Genomic DNA, 19234 nt, shown 5'->3' with positions numbered 1-19234 from the left:
CTGGTTGGGCAGCTTGGCTGCGCCTGCTCGGCAGCGTGGCTGCTTGAGACGGCAACTCTCCCATGACAGCACAACTAGCCGGGACCAGTTGAAATCGCCCAGCGATAACAACCTGGGCTTCGACGGATCGCTTGTAGACGTATTCGCCTTCGCCTGGCCAGCGCTACACGGGACAAGTCCTGTTTTGTTGACGCCGCCTTCGCCTGAAAGCCAGTCGACGACTTCGCCTTGCTGCCTTCGCCGTGTAGCGCTACACGTGTTTTCGCTACACGTTCACCGCTTGTGTAGTGCGTGTGTTGATTCTGCTGCTCGCTTATAGACTCTCCGCAGCCTGTTCTCTTCACGTGCTCGCCCAGCCCTAGACCACGTGCTCGCACAAAGGCTCTTCACGACTGCTGGCTACCTTCCTAAGCCGATTGCTACTGCACAGAGATTCGAAGGCTGTGAAACGAAATCTATTGCAGCGGAGAGATTCGAAGCCTGTGTGAAACGAAATCTGTGCAGCAGAGAGATTCAAAGGGCACCGGCTCTGATACCAGTTGAATGGGAGAGATGGAATTAGGGTTAGAGTTCATGTGGGAGACATACACACAGAGAAGCAAGGGAGAGAGAGAGAGTTGTGGGGATAAGTCAACTCATCAAGGAATGAGTGTGTGACTCCCCTATCACACATGTATATTGCACTAGTACACATAGTGCACTTAGTACATTAAAAGTACTAAGTGTACTATGTACTATAACTTATGGGCTTGTACACACTATAAGGGTGGACATAACGCCTTTACCCCATGAGACCACTGGAGGCCTGGTGCAATGACCATGACGACCCCTGACTGACACAAGCAACGACTGCAGGAAAGCAGACTGGAGCATGGTTGACGAGGACACAGACTTCTGCTGCAGGGGTGCCCAGTGACCTCTTCAAGTTGCCATTCGAAGTCACCACCAGAAGTGTGTGAAGACATAAGAACTGTGATTGTAAGAAAGTCTAATATTCCAAAAAAGAAGAAGATCAATGCTCTTCTTAAGTAGAGCACACAGCAATGTCGCGTCTGCTTGGCCATATTTATAGTTTCTTCTTTCCTTTGAAGGAATAAACTAAATGCATGATTGCTCTAATGTCGGGGATAGTTGATGCCATGCAGAACCACGACATCACAAACATGCGAGTAGCACAGTCACTGAAATGCATGTTCCATAGCTTCAAGTGTGATGAAGGTCGTTGGAGGTAGAACCTAAACATCTTCAAAATGATCCGAAGAATCTTGAGAGAGCCTGAGAGGGGACTGCTAGCATGTTTGAATCAACACAAATGCGAAGTCTCTTGCACTCCATGTAGACAGCCCTTATCACGCTTTGATTCTCTCTGCAAAGATTTGCCACTCTTTTCATTTCTACCCTTCTCTTTTCTACCCATGCGGCGGGATTCCTTAACTTCTTCAGCATTCTCTCCTTGGCACACAGAAGAGGGACACCTGGCCGTGCGACCTATTTCTTGTTTTGCATTCTTTGCAGGCATGTTGCTGCTCATCTACATGTGCATGGCAAGGCTTCGCACCACTATCCAAAAGTTTACTATGAATTGGCTTCCACAATAAATCAACCAGCTTATGTTCTTAGGCATTGAAACTCGGTTGCTGTCAAATCATGACCGGGGAAGAGACTACAGTTCACTGTTCACCACAAGCAATGCCACCTTTAACTCTTTATTTCTTCGGATTCACTTGCATCCACAGATAGACCGCACAAATGCTATGTTAAGGACAGAGATCATGTACAAGTTGATGATCTTAAGTTATGTTGGTGTGCTGGCGTAGATAGAACACAGCAAGGAAAAGAGAGAACTTCCTCCAACCAGCCTTCCTAAACAACCATTGTCCTATAACCACAAGCTGATGATCTTAAGCTATGTTGGTGTGCTGGCGTAGATAGAACACAGCAAGGAAAAGAGAGAACTTCCTCCAACCAGCCTTCCTAAACAACCATTGTCCTATAACCACAAGCTTGGGTGAAGATCTACGACTCCTATGCACTCTGCAGGGCTTTTGCATCTCTCTTGGGGTGCACAGTTGTAGGTGCGACGATGCAAGCTTGTCATGGGCTGACTGTGTAGGGTCTCTTGTGCATGATTGTTGATGCTCTTCTCCTACCAAAACGTCACCAAAGGTTTACACCATGCGCGTTAAGGTATGATGCCAAGGATGTGCACAGTGTGCTTGTAGAAAGATGGGATGGAGGCCTATGGGATAGGACTCATCATTTGTCACAATGCAATCGATATTACACATAGCAGCAGGTACTTGAGAACTTACAATGCACATGGTCTACCTTCCAACTGGAGTAAGGAAGAGTTTGTCTCACCCCACAAAGAAGAAGGTAGCACCTTGAATCTCGATACCAAATGTCAGGCCTCCATGGGCTGAACCTACATAGGGTCATGCAGGACCATAACCCTAACATGCAATCCTCAAACTCCATGCACGAACAAGAAGTAGACCCAAAACAGCAAACATACAAAAAGAATAACACAAACTAGCATGGCATAAGCAGAATGTTCCACCCCTTCTGTCTATACACTAATAACACAGGTGCCCAAGTGAGAACCTACTTGTCCACACAGGATTTTAGGCCACCGTCATTAGCTCCCGTGCACATACACACCCTTGGGTTCTCTTGCCAGCTTGGCTGAACCCATGAACCCGGCCCCTTCAGCAACTTGCCTCAGACCAGCATTCCCTTACAGCTTGCAAGTGATGGTGTGCATCCTCATGCCACCATGTGTGTTGCTTTTCCTCAGACCACTAGTCCTCAAGCCTTTTGCTTCATCTCTCACCCTCAATCTTTTAATGCTCGTCCAAAGCATTAATCCATTGGCCTTGATCCACTTGATCCTTGCCAACCAATCATTCAACTGATTAGGGTCGTGACAGATACACACAAAAAATGCTTGAGATGAGCTTCCAGATCCAAGACAATTCAGCTTCAATTTCATAAGCTGCATTGACCACTTTTCATAATAGGTAACCTCCCTTTAAAAACCCAATGTCTTGGCATTCAAGTTCCTCACCTACCCTTGTTCACTTGCATTGTCCTTTAATGTATGCTTGCCACCAAATGTCATCTTTGATGACTCTACATACTTCTTCTTGGCTGCACAATGTTCTTGCTTACCAACAAGTGTCTACTCCCTATGAAGCCGACTTCATCGATAAGGACAAAGCCCGTTATGAAAAGAGTTGTCTACAGTATTAACGTTTACAAAGGCGCATACCCTGTACATAAGTGACTGCTGAAATAAGGCATCTATGTTAAGCAGACAGGCTGCAGACTCTTATTGAATAATGAGATTTAGGATAGAAGGTTTGCCACAAATCAAACGTGAAAACAGTATGGCTGCAATCCCTATGAAGTGCCAAACTCGTCATGCGAGGTCAACTGCTTGTAAAGTACCATGCTGCTGGTCAGACTACTGAATCAAAGACATAGGAGTTTATTTACCAGTACTGAAAAGCATTTGAAAGCATTTCTCTCAAGTCAAGTTACAGCTGCATACCCCCTGGCCAATTTTCTCTCTATTCATTCGATATAATACCATGCTTAAGTATGTGTTTTTCACTATCCCCACACTTTAATTCTCAGTCACGAAAGTGTCTTCTTATAGCCCGCCCTGATAACCACAACCTCGGTCTTATCCAATATGGCGCTCAAGTCTCTTCAGAAAATAAGATCACATAAGAGAGAAGAAGATATAATCAATAAGACCGTAACAGTTTCATCACCCATCCCCCTATGCATAATAAAAGACTTGAGCGTTCAGGTGGCGCTGACCTTCTCTAGCTTTCTGCTTTCAACTGTGCTCTTCAGCACAATCCACATGGCAGTATTCATATAGGTTTGATTGCCTGCAAGGTTTTCGATGTATCTATCTCACACGCACACACACACATGCACACGGACAGACGCGCACGTGTACGTGCACACACACACAAATTTCGGATCCTGATTTACATCTCTTCATGGTCAAATTTCTTCTGCACATAGGCTGTGGCTACACACAGTACTGCAAAAAAAAAAAAGCAAACAAGTCCGAGGAGAGTTGCAACCTCCTCTTACTTCACCCACAGCACTCAAGAGAATGCATGTGATTCATAAGTTTGGTCTAACATTGTCTGGGACACGATAGGCATACCTGCTAATTTCACTCGAGTTTTTCCGAACAGAATGTTAAAAAGGACATCTATTTCTATAATTGTATTATTTTTGTAGACATGCCTGAGTGATAAATACATCTGTGCAAGCTAGGCTTCAAATCCATTACTTTGGTGTTGTTTTAGCAAACTACAAGCCACAAATTCTAGCTAGCAAATGAAATGACTGCAAAAGCAATCAAATGAAGACTGAGAACATAAGCCACAACAAAAGCACGCAATACTGTGGCTGTGCGCAATTGAGTGCCTGTTTGCCTGTTCCATTTTTCATTGAGACCTCCAACATTCCAAAATGTCTCTGATATTTGTTTCAGAGCCCTTTGTAAGACTGCCATGGTGTTAGATTGAGTATGTACCTTCGACTCTTCAGTCATGAAAACACTTGCCGAGCTAGATAAGGACAGTCCAAAAGTCCCCATCTTGGTTCTCTTCACATTAGCATCTGTATTACTCAACAGAAGCTGCCGGCGGATCTCATTGGCTTCACTGAGTCGAAGCTCCAGAGCATTCCGTTCTTTTGTCCAAGCATCGGTCTGTGCCTAACAGAACAAAAGAAACCTCGTATGTTCATTAGACAGCTCAATTCATGATTAGATCATACCAGCAACCAGAAAAAATACCTTACTTTACCCTACAATCTTTGGAAAAAAGAGTCAATATGGAGGAAAAACAAATCAATTTTGATTGCAGACAAAAGAGTATTGCATAAACTTAGCTTGACATGCCGCCTAAAGCTTTGCCACCCCACGTTATGAACCTTAATTATAACAAAGGTCGCAATTGAGGTATGAATGCCCAATGAATACATAAATGCTTGATTTGCACTAATAGTAAGAACAAATGAAACAATCAGCCTTCATCATGCCTGAGTCTGCCCCTTCATTTCCAAAGAAGTGATAAGTCAGGATCTCAATTTCGTTTTTGTTAAGTTTGAGAAATAACCTAAACTTTCCATTGGGATATATTTGTTGCCATTGACCAAAACATAGTTAAAGCTCTTGTTCATCCCAATCCCAAGGCACTAGCTATTTTCTTTAGAAAAGCTATATTCTTAACAAAGCTTTCCCTAAAAAGCATCAGCTGTGTGTCCATGTACATACAAGATTCTTGACTCTAGCTTCTCAGGTTTGCACCTTTCCAAGTGCATAGTTGCCAGGCATTTCTGAAACGGGAGGTATGAAACGGGTTTCATAGGTTTCGTACAAGTTTTGTAAAATGTAAGAAACGGGTTTCATTTGGACTGAAAATAACTGTGGAAATTTATACATATACAGAATATGACTCATGTCATGACTCATAAATGATACATAGCAAACACAAATTGATCATGATTCATCATTGTATACAAAAGCATGCAAAGTAAAGATAAATGTAAATAACACAAGTCAAACTGTAAATGAAATCCTAAATCCTGAGTCCTGATTCCTACACAGACGACTCAAGAGTCAAGACTCATCATCGTCTTGACCCTCAAGCCAGATCCATGTCCTCTCTGTATCATCAATATCATCAGCCTCATCCTCGCTACTAGTGCCACTCCCAAAAGACTCCTAAAATGCATCCTCATCAGGTGGAGATGTATGCGAAGTACTGGCACCAGCTGAAGCTCCTGCCTGAGATCGTGTGCCGCGAGATGGAGCAGTGATTTCCTCATAGAGCATGGTGCATATATCCCTCTCCTCCCGTGGAATATCGGGTAGCTCATTGCACTTTGTGATGTCTATCTTGTTTGGGTTGACTTGGCAGGGCTCTATGGGGTAGTCCTTTTGCTCAAGCAATCGTAGATTGTAGTGGCAAAAGACTAACCTCTCCAACTGTGTTGTGAACAGTCTGTTTCTCTTCTTGGTATGAAGCTTTAAGGCCCATGTACTCCAGTTTCTCTCACAAGGCCCGGAGCTACAGTTCTGAGGGAGAACTCGCATAGCTATCTGTCTCTAAAAGAAAACAAGATAGACATCCTCATTGCTTATATTATAGGAACATGCTTTAAATTTCTAGTAAAAAATTATTGGGGCTAAATCCCGAGTCCCGAGTCTTACCAAGTGAGATGCCTCAATGCCGTATTTCTCCCACCAAGAAACTGGCTGCACCTGAGTCTCCTCTCTCTCTCTAGTGTGCGACCCAAAAACACCGCTGCGATTGCGGAATAGAAGACGTTCATCCTCTAGCTTCAAGAGCAAATCATCGTGATCTCCCACAAGCCTGCTCATGTAGGCTGTCCATCCATCTTCTAATTCTCTATTCACATACTGCTCCTCACTCCTCCATAGAGGTTGAAGGATATGGGCAACGGCATGGATGGGCTTGTGAAACCAATCCCAACGCTGGTTCCATATGCCTTTTAGATCCTGAACCCTTTATAAGGAAATCCAAGAGTAACAAAGTCTAGAGAGAATGAAAACATAAAGTTATAAATATTCTTTAGCCATAGGCAATTGCTAAGAATAAGTACCTAGTTGCAGACAATGCAGCACTTAAGTCAAGAGATTCTCCTATTTTGTCCATGAATTCATAAAGAAGGCCAATAATGCTCCCCTCCATGTCTATCAATCGGAGAGCGCTGTACATGGGGTTCATCGTCTTCACTAGGCTTGTTGCATCCTCCCACCAAGCATCTCTCATGCCCATGCGACAAAAAGCCAGTGCCTTGGGATCATTCTTATCCTACCATTGTTGCCACTCATGGCAAATAACTCTACGTAGCAAGCCATATCGTACTCTAACAAGCCATATCGTACTCTAACAAGCCTCTCTAACACTATGAACATATTCGCAAACCTTGTCTTCGAAGGCTTTAGAAGCTCAAGGTCACTGTTTGCCCTGTACATGCTCAAGACCTTGGGTCTCTTGTTGCAGACAAAATTGACCATGCTTGATCCCGCAAAGAAAATACGAGACACCCAAGGTAGCTTCCCCACATCCTCAATCATGAGGTCCGGGCTATGCTGCACCTATTTCATTGATTGCCTGGCGTAAGTGAGACCGTATAAATGCACCTGTAACCCACAGTCCCTACAGCTGATGCATCTATGGCACAGAGAAACATGGTTCCTTTGCAAGAAGAAACCAAAATATTGTATACATTCCTCTTTCTCACATCTGACCATCCATCGCAAAGCAAGGTACATCCATACTTCTCCCATGTTGCCTTCAAAGGCTCCAGCTCTCTTGTCAAAGCTTCCTTCTCATAGCAAAGCTCCTTGGTGCGCAATGTCTCTTAGCTCGGACCCTCCCACTCACACCCTTTGTTCAGGAAAAATGAGCCTTCAATCTCTGAGCAACTCCACGGTGCTTCTCAGAACAAAACTTGCAAGTCCATTTCGTTGTGCCACTCCCACCATATCTTGCATTCACAGCATTGAAGATCATGTTGTCCCACAGAGGAGAGCTCTTCCTTGGAATGATGAGATTCGAGAGAGAATAGGCTGCACACAAGAACAAGAAGAGAGTGGGTGAAGGCCCAAGGGTGACAGGCAACAGGCTCACCTTCGCTTGGTCCTAGGAGTGCGAATGCCAGAGGTCGATGTTCTCAGGAAGAAAGGTGACGGGTACTTAACGCGGGTGTACTTTCACAATCGCTTGTGGCAAAAGATGCAGCCCGTACCATTCGTTTTTTGTTTTTAGGTTTTTTAAAAAGTTTGTTTGAAACCACGTTTCCAACATATGAAACATGTAGACATTTCATACACGTTTCCTAAACGTTGGAAACGTAATTCATTGCTATTGTGTCCAAGTGGCACCATTGAAGGTGGCCTTTAAATTTTTAAATTTAAAATTCATGAAGTATTTTCATGTTTCTAACATCCAGTTATTCATGGATCATATGACCCTTCAAGTGTTTCTTAGACATTAAATCTCTCTCTCTCTCTCTCTCCATCCAGTTTACTCATGGATCACATGTAACAGCTTTTTGGTCTCTCACACCCTTTGGGTCTTTCGTAGACATTAATACTCACGGCTCCGCATACAGAGAGCCTTGGGAGCCATCACAGAGCAGGAGTCGAGGAGAGAGATGAGGAGATTTACTCGCCGCAAAAGGCGGGCCTTCGCAGAGATGCAGGAGCTAGAGATCTTTCATTTCTTCATGAGTAGAGATAGCCCTGTCTCATGGCGGCACTTCAGAGAGCCCCGGACCCCGACACCTATTGCAGACCCACAGACATGGCACACATATGGAGAGGGTCTGTACCATGCCCCACAGCAGCCACCTATACCTCAGCCACAGGAGCCTCGACCTACCACAGCTAGCTTCTTTACCCACTCGATGGTACAAGAAGCTATCCGCCGCCTACAGCATGGACGGGCCGCCGACCATATGGGCCTGCAGGATGAGCATCTCATATATGCAGTAGATTCTTTAGCTCCTTTTCTTGCACACCTGTTTAACAGGGCACTAGCAGAGGGTTTGCCTGCGGGGTGGACGATGCACACCATTGTGCCAATTCACAAAACAGGGGATATGCTTGATCCGAGCAACTACAGGACGGTTATGGTTGGCCACCTGTTGGCCAAACTCTATGGTGCAGTGCTGGAGCAAGAGCTTAGCTTATATGCTGAGCGAGCAGGTTTACGCTCATCAGGGCAGGGAGGCTTCAGGAGAGCTTTCTCTACCACTGACCATGTATTCACTTTGAGATGTATGATCGATCCGGCCAGAGTGAGGAAGAGAAAGCTCTATTGCTCCTTTGTGGATTTCCGCAAGGCATTTGACACAGTACCATGAGAGAGGCTCTTTCAGCGCCTGCAGTCTCTTGGCATACCAGCAGATATGACATGGGGCATCTATGCATTATATGAGCAGGTTTTTGGGTGAGTGAGATGTCCAGGAGGTATGTCCGAGACTATTGCTAGCACCATTGGTGTGAAGCAAGGATGCCCACTTTCCCCCACGCTATTTGGGTTATACATTGATGAGGTGGCTGACTTCATAACACGGGGAGGCGAAGATGGAGTTGATTTAGCAGGTACCTCAGTACATATTATGCTCTATGCTGATGATATTGTATTAGTGTCTGAGTCCCCAGGTGGTCTACAGCAGCATCTACATGCACTCGATGATTTTTGCACACAGAGGGGTCTTACTGTGAACCTTGGGAAAACCAAGGTTATGGTCTTTCATACATCGAGACAGGGCAGGAGTCAGCTGACATTCACTCTCGTAGGATGCCAGGTGGAGGTGGTGACATCATACGTGTACCTAGGGGTTACCTTCTCTGCAGCAGCCACACGCTTCACCATGGGTTCAGCAGCCAGAGCTAGATTGACACGGGGATATGCAGCATTGGCTATGCTAGAGAGACAGTGCCACCAGGCGCATTTTCAGGAGCCCCGGACGAAGGGGTGGCTATTTGACACATTAGTCACACAGGCATTGATGTATGGAGCAGCACTATGGGCGCCAGGCCTTGCTACCCATTGGTGGACACAGATAGAGAGACCACAGGCCCTCATGATGGCACGCATGATACGCAGCAAACCGTCAGTACCTCATGACATTATCCGAGCAGAGCTTGCTGCGCCTCCTATGATGGTAGAGGCCATATTTCAGACTATATGCCTGCTAGACAGATTCAGAGAGATGCCACAGGACAGATTATCATACAGATCTTTTGAGGCATCTAGACAGCTGGCTGAGGCAGGAGACAGAGGATCATGGTATGCACAGGTCACACATTGGTTCTCACAGCATGGCCTAGACATGGATCATCTACCACCATTCCAGTATGACAGGGATGCACCACATATCCGTCTCTCTCATAGTGAGAGGAACAGAGTATTGAGACAGGATCTATGGCAGCTCTATACACGAGAGACATGGATATCGCCTACACAGCCTCTTCCACCGAAGATGCTATACTACAGAGATCACTTCATGAGTATCACTGATGATGGATTTATAGAGAGGCCTAGATACATGGAGGGTTTTTTACCACACGGCTCCCGAGTTGCTATTGGTCAGCTCAGAGTTTCATCACACCGATTGGAGATTGAGACTGGCAGAGCAGCACGGATCCCCCGAGAGGAGAGGGTATGCAGATTGTGCAGAGAGGAGGTGGAGAGTGAGGAGCATTATGTATGCAGATGCAGAGCATATACAGCCATCAGAGAGAGAGATCCCATTTTATTCAGAAAGCCACATTCCCTGCGCCAGATCTTTGAGGCAGCAGACCAGCGCATACTGGGGAGATACATTCTAGACATACAGCGCCACAGAGAGACATTATTACAGGCTCAGATAGCTCCAGAGGGGGGGGCGACAGACACAGATTACTACATTTTTTCAGAGATCCATCCCCCTCCCAGCCCCTACATGGCAGGGAATTACTCTCCAGAGAGCAGAGACACTTCGAGCCCGCAGGAGACAGAGGACACCTGGCTTTCGGACACCACGCCTATACCAAAGAGAGATGACAGAGCACACCCAGGCATGTTCTTCAGGGAGCTGTGGACACCCCCTTCACTGATGTATACCATTTTATACCCCCAGTATGGTACAGGATGGAGCTAGCTAGGTTGCATATCATGATTGTATACTCCATGCATATAGCTTTGCATTCTCCTAGTAGTAGAGCTCCATCCCTTGCACACCCAGATTCAGCTTTTTTATTCAGCACTTTTTCATTTTGTTGGGATGACAGAGGATACCCCATACAGGTACTCCGATTTGTCTCATAGGCCGAGTTCGGTCTTTTGGAAGACGTTAATAAAATCTCTCTCTCTCTCTCTCTCTCTCTCTCTCTCTCTATATATATATATATATATATATATATATATATATATATATATATATATATATATATATATTCACACCTTCTAGTTCCAGTTTCATTTTCTAGGTGCCAGTAGTATCATCTTTATTTTTCATTTTCTGGTTTTTTTATCTAGACATTGTATCAGATCCACCATGATGTAACTTTTTGGTCTCATAGGTCATTATGGCCTTTAGAAGACGTTAATATAACATTTCATTTCATTTCATTCTCTCTCTCTCTCTCTCTCTCTCTCTCTCTCTCTCTCTCTCTCTCTCTCTCTCTCTCATTTCATTTCATTTCTTCAAGGAGCTGTGGACACCCCCTTCACTGATGTACACCATTTTATACCCCCAATATGGTACAGGATGGAGCTAGCTAGGTTGCATATCATGATTGTATACTCCATGCATATAGCTTTGCATTCTCCTAGTAGTAGGGCTCCATCCCCTGCACACCCAGATTCAGCTTTTTTATTCAGTACTTTTTCATTTTGTTGGGATGACAGAGGATACCCCATATAGGTACTCCGATTTGTCTCATAGGCCGAGTTCGGTCTTTTGGAAGACGTTAATAAAATCTTTCTTTCTTTCTTTCTTTCTTTCTCTCTCTCTCTCTCTCTCGCCCCCTCTGCGCCAGCCTGCCCTCTCTCTCTCTCCCTCTGTTCGTTTCCGCCCCCCCCCTCTCTCTCTCTCTCTCTTCGTTGTTCGCCCGCCTCGCCTGCTGCCCTCTCTCTCTCTTCGAACCTGTGTCGCCTCCCTCTCCCGCCTACTGCCCCGCTTGTTGCTGACGCTCGCTCTCTCTCTCCCTCTGTTCACGCCTAGGCATTAAATCTCTCTCTCTCTCTCTCTCTCTCTCTCTCTCTCTCTCTCTCTCTCTCTGTTCATGCCTAGGCATTAAATCTCTCTCTCTCTCCTAGTACCGTACTTTTCCTCATAGTTGTTTCAGTTTCAGTTAGTTGTTTAGTTGTTTTTAGCTTTCCTTACACAGACATTGTATCAGATCCACCAATTGTTGTAACCTTTTTGGTCTCATAGGTCATTTTGGCCTTCTGAAGACGTTAATATATCATTTCATTTCTCTCTCTCTCTTTTTTTCGTGAAATAATGTTTTATATTATATGTAAAAATGTACATCAGCCACATGGTTCACACAGAACCTATGGCCCCAAAAAAACCGCACAAAAGATCCTCTAAAGGATCATGACCATGCAAACCTGTACACTAATAAGAAAGCCTCCTAGCCAAATAAGCATCCCAGATAAAAGCATCAAAGATGAGCCAGTCGAGCAGCCGTAGACCATAACGAAATAACATCTGCATCCAGTAGCTGAGCTGAGAGAAGAGAAGAAAATTGCCAAAGCAGCAAACCGCGGATACGTAGAATGTGCCCATGTATTCCAGACAAGCAATCAAAGATGAACCCATTCCGTGTAGTCCAAATATGTGAAAGTCCTGTCCATCTAAGGAAATGGAATATCACAAGGTGACTGTCCGAAGTAATGACTTGAGGACAAATCCCAAATATCCACTGATGAGCCGAAACAGTAGACCTCTCTACTGCCTCCCAAACGCGAGCGACAAAAGACCAAATCTGACGGGCCACTAGACAAGTCATGAACAGATGCATAATTGTTTCAGTGCATGTCGTGCAGAAGAAGCAAGAGGCCAATGTAATTTTACGACGGCTGAGCTGATCCCGTGTAGGTAACCCTCCCACCAACATCCTCCAAATGAAAACTTTACCTTGGTAAGGGAGTTTAGACTGCCAACCACGCATAAGAGTTTTCTGCCACCATGATTTCGACTTGTGCAATCCCCACACCTTATTGGCCTTGGCTCTGAAACCCAATCTTTCTATGATACGAGCTTATGATAGACCTGATTAGCTGAAAGTGATATCAAGTCACCAGATTTACATAGTGCCCAATCAAGCCAAGGCTGATCTGCAGATGGCCGAGGCAATGGAGTAAAAGGCTCAACTGCATGCATGATGTCAACCCATAGTGGCTGAAATGTCCGAGGAACCCTAAAGTGCTGCCGAATACGACGAAACGAATATGGCCTGTCACGACCAAGTATCACAGCATCTCGGATTCTAACCAAGCCCAACCTGACCATGCGGTTGAGTCGTATGCGTGAAGCATCTCTGTCTGGCCAAACAATGACACGCAACTCCACAAATGTTTCGAACTGCAAAGAGTTCAAAAGTAGTTTTTCATGACCAGGATCCCACCGAGCCAATAGTAGAACTTCATGCCAAGAAAGGAGAATATGCGATAAAATGTGAGATAAGCGAATACGGACAGGATGAGCTGCATTCACAATGTCCCACCATGAAGCCTGCACACGTGTCCGTCCATGTGACAATCCCTCCAACTCAATCAAGTCACTAGCCATGAATACCCAAGGCTGCTCCTGCAAACACATATCTTGAAAAAGCGCCCACCTACGCGCAACCATATGCAAGCGGACATCCAGTAAAGCAGCCCCACCCATTCTTTTGGGCGTCGTAATGTGATTCCAAGCTATCCATGTTTGACCCATAATATTTCCTTGCCTCTTCCACAGCATAAACCGAATGGGAGCAACCAAACGGAGAAGAGATTTGTGCGTCCAAGGTAGCAAAGGCAAAAAATAGGAAATCATGCTAAGCATAATAACCTGAGCTACCTTAACCCTCACGTGCATAGGCCACCCTTGAGCTTTCCAATACACAAATTTATCCGAGATCCGAGCAGAAATCCAAGCAAGAAGCGCTTGGGGGTCCACACCCACACCCACCGGATACCCAAGATGACGAACAATGTCTCCTGTATACACCACACGGCCTTGCCACCCTAATGCCTCAAGATCAAATTCCGTGCATATAATGAGGGCTGACTTTGTTGAATTTATTTTCAGCCCAGAAGCCAATGCAAAATTATTCCAATGCTTGATCTATATTGGCTTTTTCGGCCCTGAGAAACATAAAAGTGTCATCCGCAAGGGCTTGAGCAACCAATTGCTTGCCATGAGGGAGATGCAAACCAACCACTTCACCATGCGATGCCATAGCATCTAGGCGAGATAACATAGGATGAGTGGCAATGGCAAAGAAAAGAGGGCTAAGAGGACAGCCCTGCCGGAGAGAACGGGTGAGAGAAATACCATCCGAAAGTCCTCCATTGAGCATAATCCGCGTGATAGAGCCAGAGCCAAGTAAATGCACCAGATTAGCCATTTTGGGACCAAAGCCCATAGCTGTCATTAATAACTGAGAAAGGAAAGACCAGCTGACATGATCAAAAGCTTTTTCAAGATCCAGCTGCACCATCACAATCTCTTGCTTCTTTGCCTTGGCATAATCCACTCCAATTTGAACATTAAGAATATTATGCAAAATATTCCTGCCATGCACAACTCCATATTGATATGGATGAATAAGAGTAGGAAGCACCTTCTGCAAGCGATTCACAAAAATCTTTGTAAAGATTTTATACATAATACCCATAAGTGAGATCGGGCGCCATTGAGCCAAAGAAGTAGGCGAAGGGACTTTGGGCAATAAACGAAGTATGCCCAACTTCCAATCGGCAGGCATAGATCCCTCATCCCAAACCCTTTGACAAATAAGCGTCAAAGGCTCTGCAAGCTGATCAGCATATTTTCGGAAAAACTCATTTGTCAAACCATCCCAACCAGGGCTCTTTCCCATGGGAAGTTTGGAGAGAATAGCTTCCACTTCCCCTTGAGTAACAGGAGCATCAAGCTGAACCGCCACATCAGGGTCAACTTGATATCGTACTTCAGCAAACAATGACTCCCTTGCAGCCAGGACAGCCGGCGAGACATCCTCTCGAGGGACAAGCAAATCTTCATAAAACCTGATGCAATGCTGAATAACCTCAGAAGGTTGAGTAACAAGGTTGCCTTGGACATCCATCAGCCTAACAATATTCTCACGCATATGTTTTTGATGCAGCTTATCATAGAAGCGATGAGATTGACAGTTAGCATCCCGCAAAGCATAAAGACGTGCAAGTAGTTTAAAGTGAACATATTGTGCTTCCTGCACCCTAGATAGCTCCTTTTTCAGCCATTCTATGGCATCCACAACTTCAGCATCCATAGAGTCAGTAAACATGAACCCCTGCAAGCCCTTTAAAAGCGACTCAAAAAGAGCCACATGCTGTTTTTGTATAGAGGCATTAGCAAGACCATAATGCCGCGCTAATTTTCGAGTGTTGGTAAGGAACACTGGCCAAGCATGCCATGGACACTCTTGTGGAGAAATGTCGTATCAACTGACGCATATAAACATCAAAAACTTCATGCTCCAAAAAAGTGTGATTTAAGCGCAAAGACAAGCGTCCCAACAAGCCTTTATATGCATCCACAAGATGATAGACCATTTCAAACACAAGCGGCCAGTGATCCGACAAAACCTGTTGCTGATCAACCATCATAGTAAGAACCTCTGGCAAAAAGAGATCTTGATGTAAAATATACATCCTATCCAATTTAGCATAAGTGCCCCGAAACTGTTGTGAGGCATAAGTGTAACCCCTTTCATCTGGATGCAACCAAGACCACATGTCTTGTTTTAGCAACCTTGCTGCAAAGCTTCCCACGCCATTCTCTCCGGGCTATCCATTACAGAATGAGGCGACGTGGCTTGCTCCTTGGAGACACACATATTAAAGTCTCCCATCACAAAGCCAGGATGAGAGATTGAAAGAGCACACAAGTCATTCCACAGCAAACGGCGTGCACGAGCATTATTTGAAGCATACACCCCTAACAACCATAAAGGCGTATCATCCGAAACAATCTGTATCACTAGAAATCTTCCATGAACATCTTGAATCACAAGAGAAGGCTGAAACTGCGAACGAACAGCAAACATAACACCTGACTGCGAAGCGGGATGTCCGCTGTAGAAAACATGAAACCCCTTATATACATAGGCTTTAACAGCCAACTTATGCTGCTTATGTTCAACTGCACACAAAACATCCCAACCATGACAAAAAGTTGTACGCCAAAGCGTGAACTGCTTTTGGCGCGAAGAAATACCCTTTACATTCCATTGTACAATTTTCATAAGCCTTCCCAAAAAAGGAATCAACAAGGCCGTGTACTAGGCCCAGGACAATCTGCCAAATCACCAACCTTTTGAAGCATTGCATTTTTAGACATCGTATTTGTGATCTCAGACTGCCCTTGGAGTTCCCGAGCACGTGCCAAAGGGTAATGACCATCCCATGGCGAGATGACCTCACCCTTCGAACCAAACACAAGAGGCAATTGTTGTTGTGCTTCTTTTGTTAGGCGACTTCTAATAGGATAGGGTTCTACTCTATCCACCCCAAGAGCCCCTGTACCCTGAGAAAGTTGGCCTCCCGGCCTCTCAATCTTGGTCTGTTGCTGGGCACCTGAACCCAAAGGGCGACGAGCATATGTATGTAAGGGCCCCTGATGAGTACGAAAAGGCCCCCGCCAAACAGCATCTGAGAAATCCCCCTGCGGGGCAACAAATCCTGTCTTTTTACCACGTACTTCTACCCATGGCTGCTCAACCTCATTCTGAACATCCACATGTACATCCATGTGCTGGGCATCATGTAAAGGAGCATCATGCTCATCTTCCACGGGCAACTGCCCAACAACGATATCCTTGGTAGCAACAACTTGTTCTTTCTTAGGACATTCGGAGACAAAGTGGCCCATCTCACCACATTTGAAACAGTGGCCAGCAAATGTATCCCACCTCAATTCATACATTAAAGGTTGCAGCCCAACCATATTGACACGCAAATGTGTCGGCCTAGGTCTCCCAGTATCCCACAACATGCATAGACGATTTCGGTTTCTAGATGTCATTCGAGGCACCACCAAGACATCACCGATACCTCGCATGAGACCTGGTAAAACACGCCAAAACATTGGTGGGAATTGTTTCACTTCAACCCAAACTGGGCAAGCCTGGCGCAACATATCTTGGTACTCAGCTTCCACGGAACCACATGAACCAACTGCCCATCCAAAAAGAGTGGCACCTGCTCCAAGACTGCCCTACGGCCTTCCGAAGTGCGAAAAAGTATTTCATAAAAGCCTCTCGGACCATCATAAATCTCCTCAAGTGCCTCAGGCGACACCAAGCGGCCCAACCATACTCTAAGACGAGGCAACAACGGAATACGTCCAGTAAAGAAGAAGATAGCAGCACGATCATGAAAATCTACTAGCTGTTGTAGCAACAAAGGAGTCTCCATGCATACATCAGCCACACCACCATTATCTACTGCAGCCATTTGCACGCTATTTGCCTTCACATATTCTTGCAGAAGCTCACCAGTGATCTGCAGCAAACGTGCAAACTCCGGAGAAGGTACCTGAGAACTTTCCTCTACATTCTCTCCAACATTCACCGGAGTGTAGCTTGCATCAACATCAAGCCTTTGACGTTTTTGTTGCTCCGAGGCATCTGAAGCATAACCCACATCCTTCTCGATCATCTCCTCAATAAGATCCATGTTAAGGCTATTGGCAGCCATGCCACCAACAGCAGCAGCCGGGTCATCCAAATCCATGTACGAAAGCAAAGAAAACCCGTTCTCTCAAACCCTAATTCAGCTCCTGAAAACCCTAATTCAGCACCTGCAAACCCTTGAATAGTTGCTTGAACCCTTGCTGCACCCTTGAGAAAACCTGCAAACCTGAAATTCTTTTATTTTTTATTTTTTATCTTTAATCTTCTTCCACTACTGCCTGCAAACCCTAATTCAGCAGTCGTATCTCTGCTTAGCAGCCTGTTGATGGCGACTCTGCCGGGGGTGACGACTGCCTGCCTGCTGATGGCGACTATCTGCTAAGGGCGACAACTGCTCGCTCGCCCCTGCTCGCCGCCTGCTGTCGCCTCCCTCTCTCTTCGAACCTGTGTCGCCTCCCTCTCCTGCCTGTTGACTCTCTCTCTCTCTCTCTCTCTCTCTCTCTCTCTCTCAGCTTGCACATATGAAGGAAGTTATGCCAGAGATTAGAGCGGCAAGAGAAAAGGGAAAGATAGCATTTTATAGAGAAGGGAGGGTGGTCATCGTGGAGCGACGCTCTACATGACGGTGCGAGACCTATGGGACCAAATTAAAGCTGGCAGCCTGGAACTGCAATGGATCCCTCAGACTTGATGTAGGTGCCTTTGAGGACAGCTTTAGAGATAGAGATATAGTCTTCTACTCGGAGACTCACCAGGCTCCTAGTCAGATGATGCCACAGGTGACAGGATACAGATGGGAGACAGCTTGCAGAGCAGGGACGAGATCGGTACACTAGTAGAGGATCAGGAGGGGTGGCAGTTCTTTTCAGGGAGGAGCTGCAACCGCTTCTACACATTGTTCGGAGAGATGATCAGGCCAGATATATGTGGGTGAGACTGAGGGCCGACACAGGCAGATTCCTGTATATTGCCATATGCTATTTTGCTCCTAGTACATCGACATATGCAGCACCTAGAGGGCAGTCTCCTTTCTCTGTGCTAGATGATGACATATGGGAGTTCTCTAGGGATGGAGACATCATCCTGTTAGGGGACTTTAATGCCTGGACGGGCAACCGCCAGACAGCCTTTTATGATACCTCGAAGGAGATGCTGAGAGAGCTGGACACTCTAGATATGGGATTAGACAGACGCTCACAGGATGTGGAGTGCACAGAGTATGGGAGATATTTGGTAGATATGGGGACTGCACATGGGTTGGCCATACTTAATGGCTTGCAGAGGTTTCCGTTAGCAGCTGGATTTACTTGCTTTCCACATAGACATGGTGCTAGCACAGTGGATTATGTTATGGCTATGCCCAGCTTTGTTTCATGCATTGAGGACTTCACAGTTGGATCTCGGCCCATTGGGGTAGTAGTGGATCATGCATTGTTGACATTGACTATCTCTTTTCACTTTACCACAGCTCAGAGGACACGAGGGGCAGATCACACTCGATATACTTTTACCTCAGAGACTGATGCTGTCTACACAGATGGGATTTACAAACGTCTGTACACAGAGGAGCCCGGGAGACCTTTGGAGGAGTTGACCCATATACTGACAGAGACTTTACATGATGCAGCGAGAGAGGCATATCCACATACTCAGCCTGGACAGAGACAACGTTCTAGATGTATGCCCCAGAACAGCTGGTATGATGAGGAGTGCAGAGAGACCAGAGCCCGACTGCAGCAGGAGGTTGCTTTGGGAGTCACTACTCACCGACAGTCACGTATTGCCTTCCGACGTCTTGTGCGA

The 19234-nt window shown here is 45.7% G+C and overlaps 1 protein-coding gene across 1 annotated transcript in view; it reads right to left on the bottom strand.

The window, feature by feature from the left end:
* Nucleotides 1-4226: 4226 nt before the first annotated feature.
* LOC147625536 (golgin family A protein) overlaps nucleotides 4227-19234 on the bottom strand; it is a 74790-nt gene continuing 59782 nt past the window's right edge. Inside the window, exon 6 of the mRNA XM_086817038.1 lies at nucleotides 4227-4747. Within this exon, the coding sequence (XP_086673164.1) occupies nucleotides 4355-4747 (393 nt within the window). The 3' untranslated portion in view covers nucleotides 4227-4354. The remainder of the gene's footprint in view (nucleotides 4748-19234) is intronic.

This window comes from Cibotium barometz, chromosome 23, assembly GCF_041138505.1.
Source record: "Cibotium barometz isolate CiBa-2024 chromosome 23, ASM4113850v1, whole genome shotgun sequence".
Lineage (NCBI taxonomy): Eukaryota > Viridiplantae > Streptophyta > Polypodiopsida > Cyatheales > Cibotiaceae > Cibotium > Cibotium barometz.
Note: the sequence above shows the minus strand (reverse complement) of the source record. Positions and strands in the feature narration are given on the sequence as shown.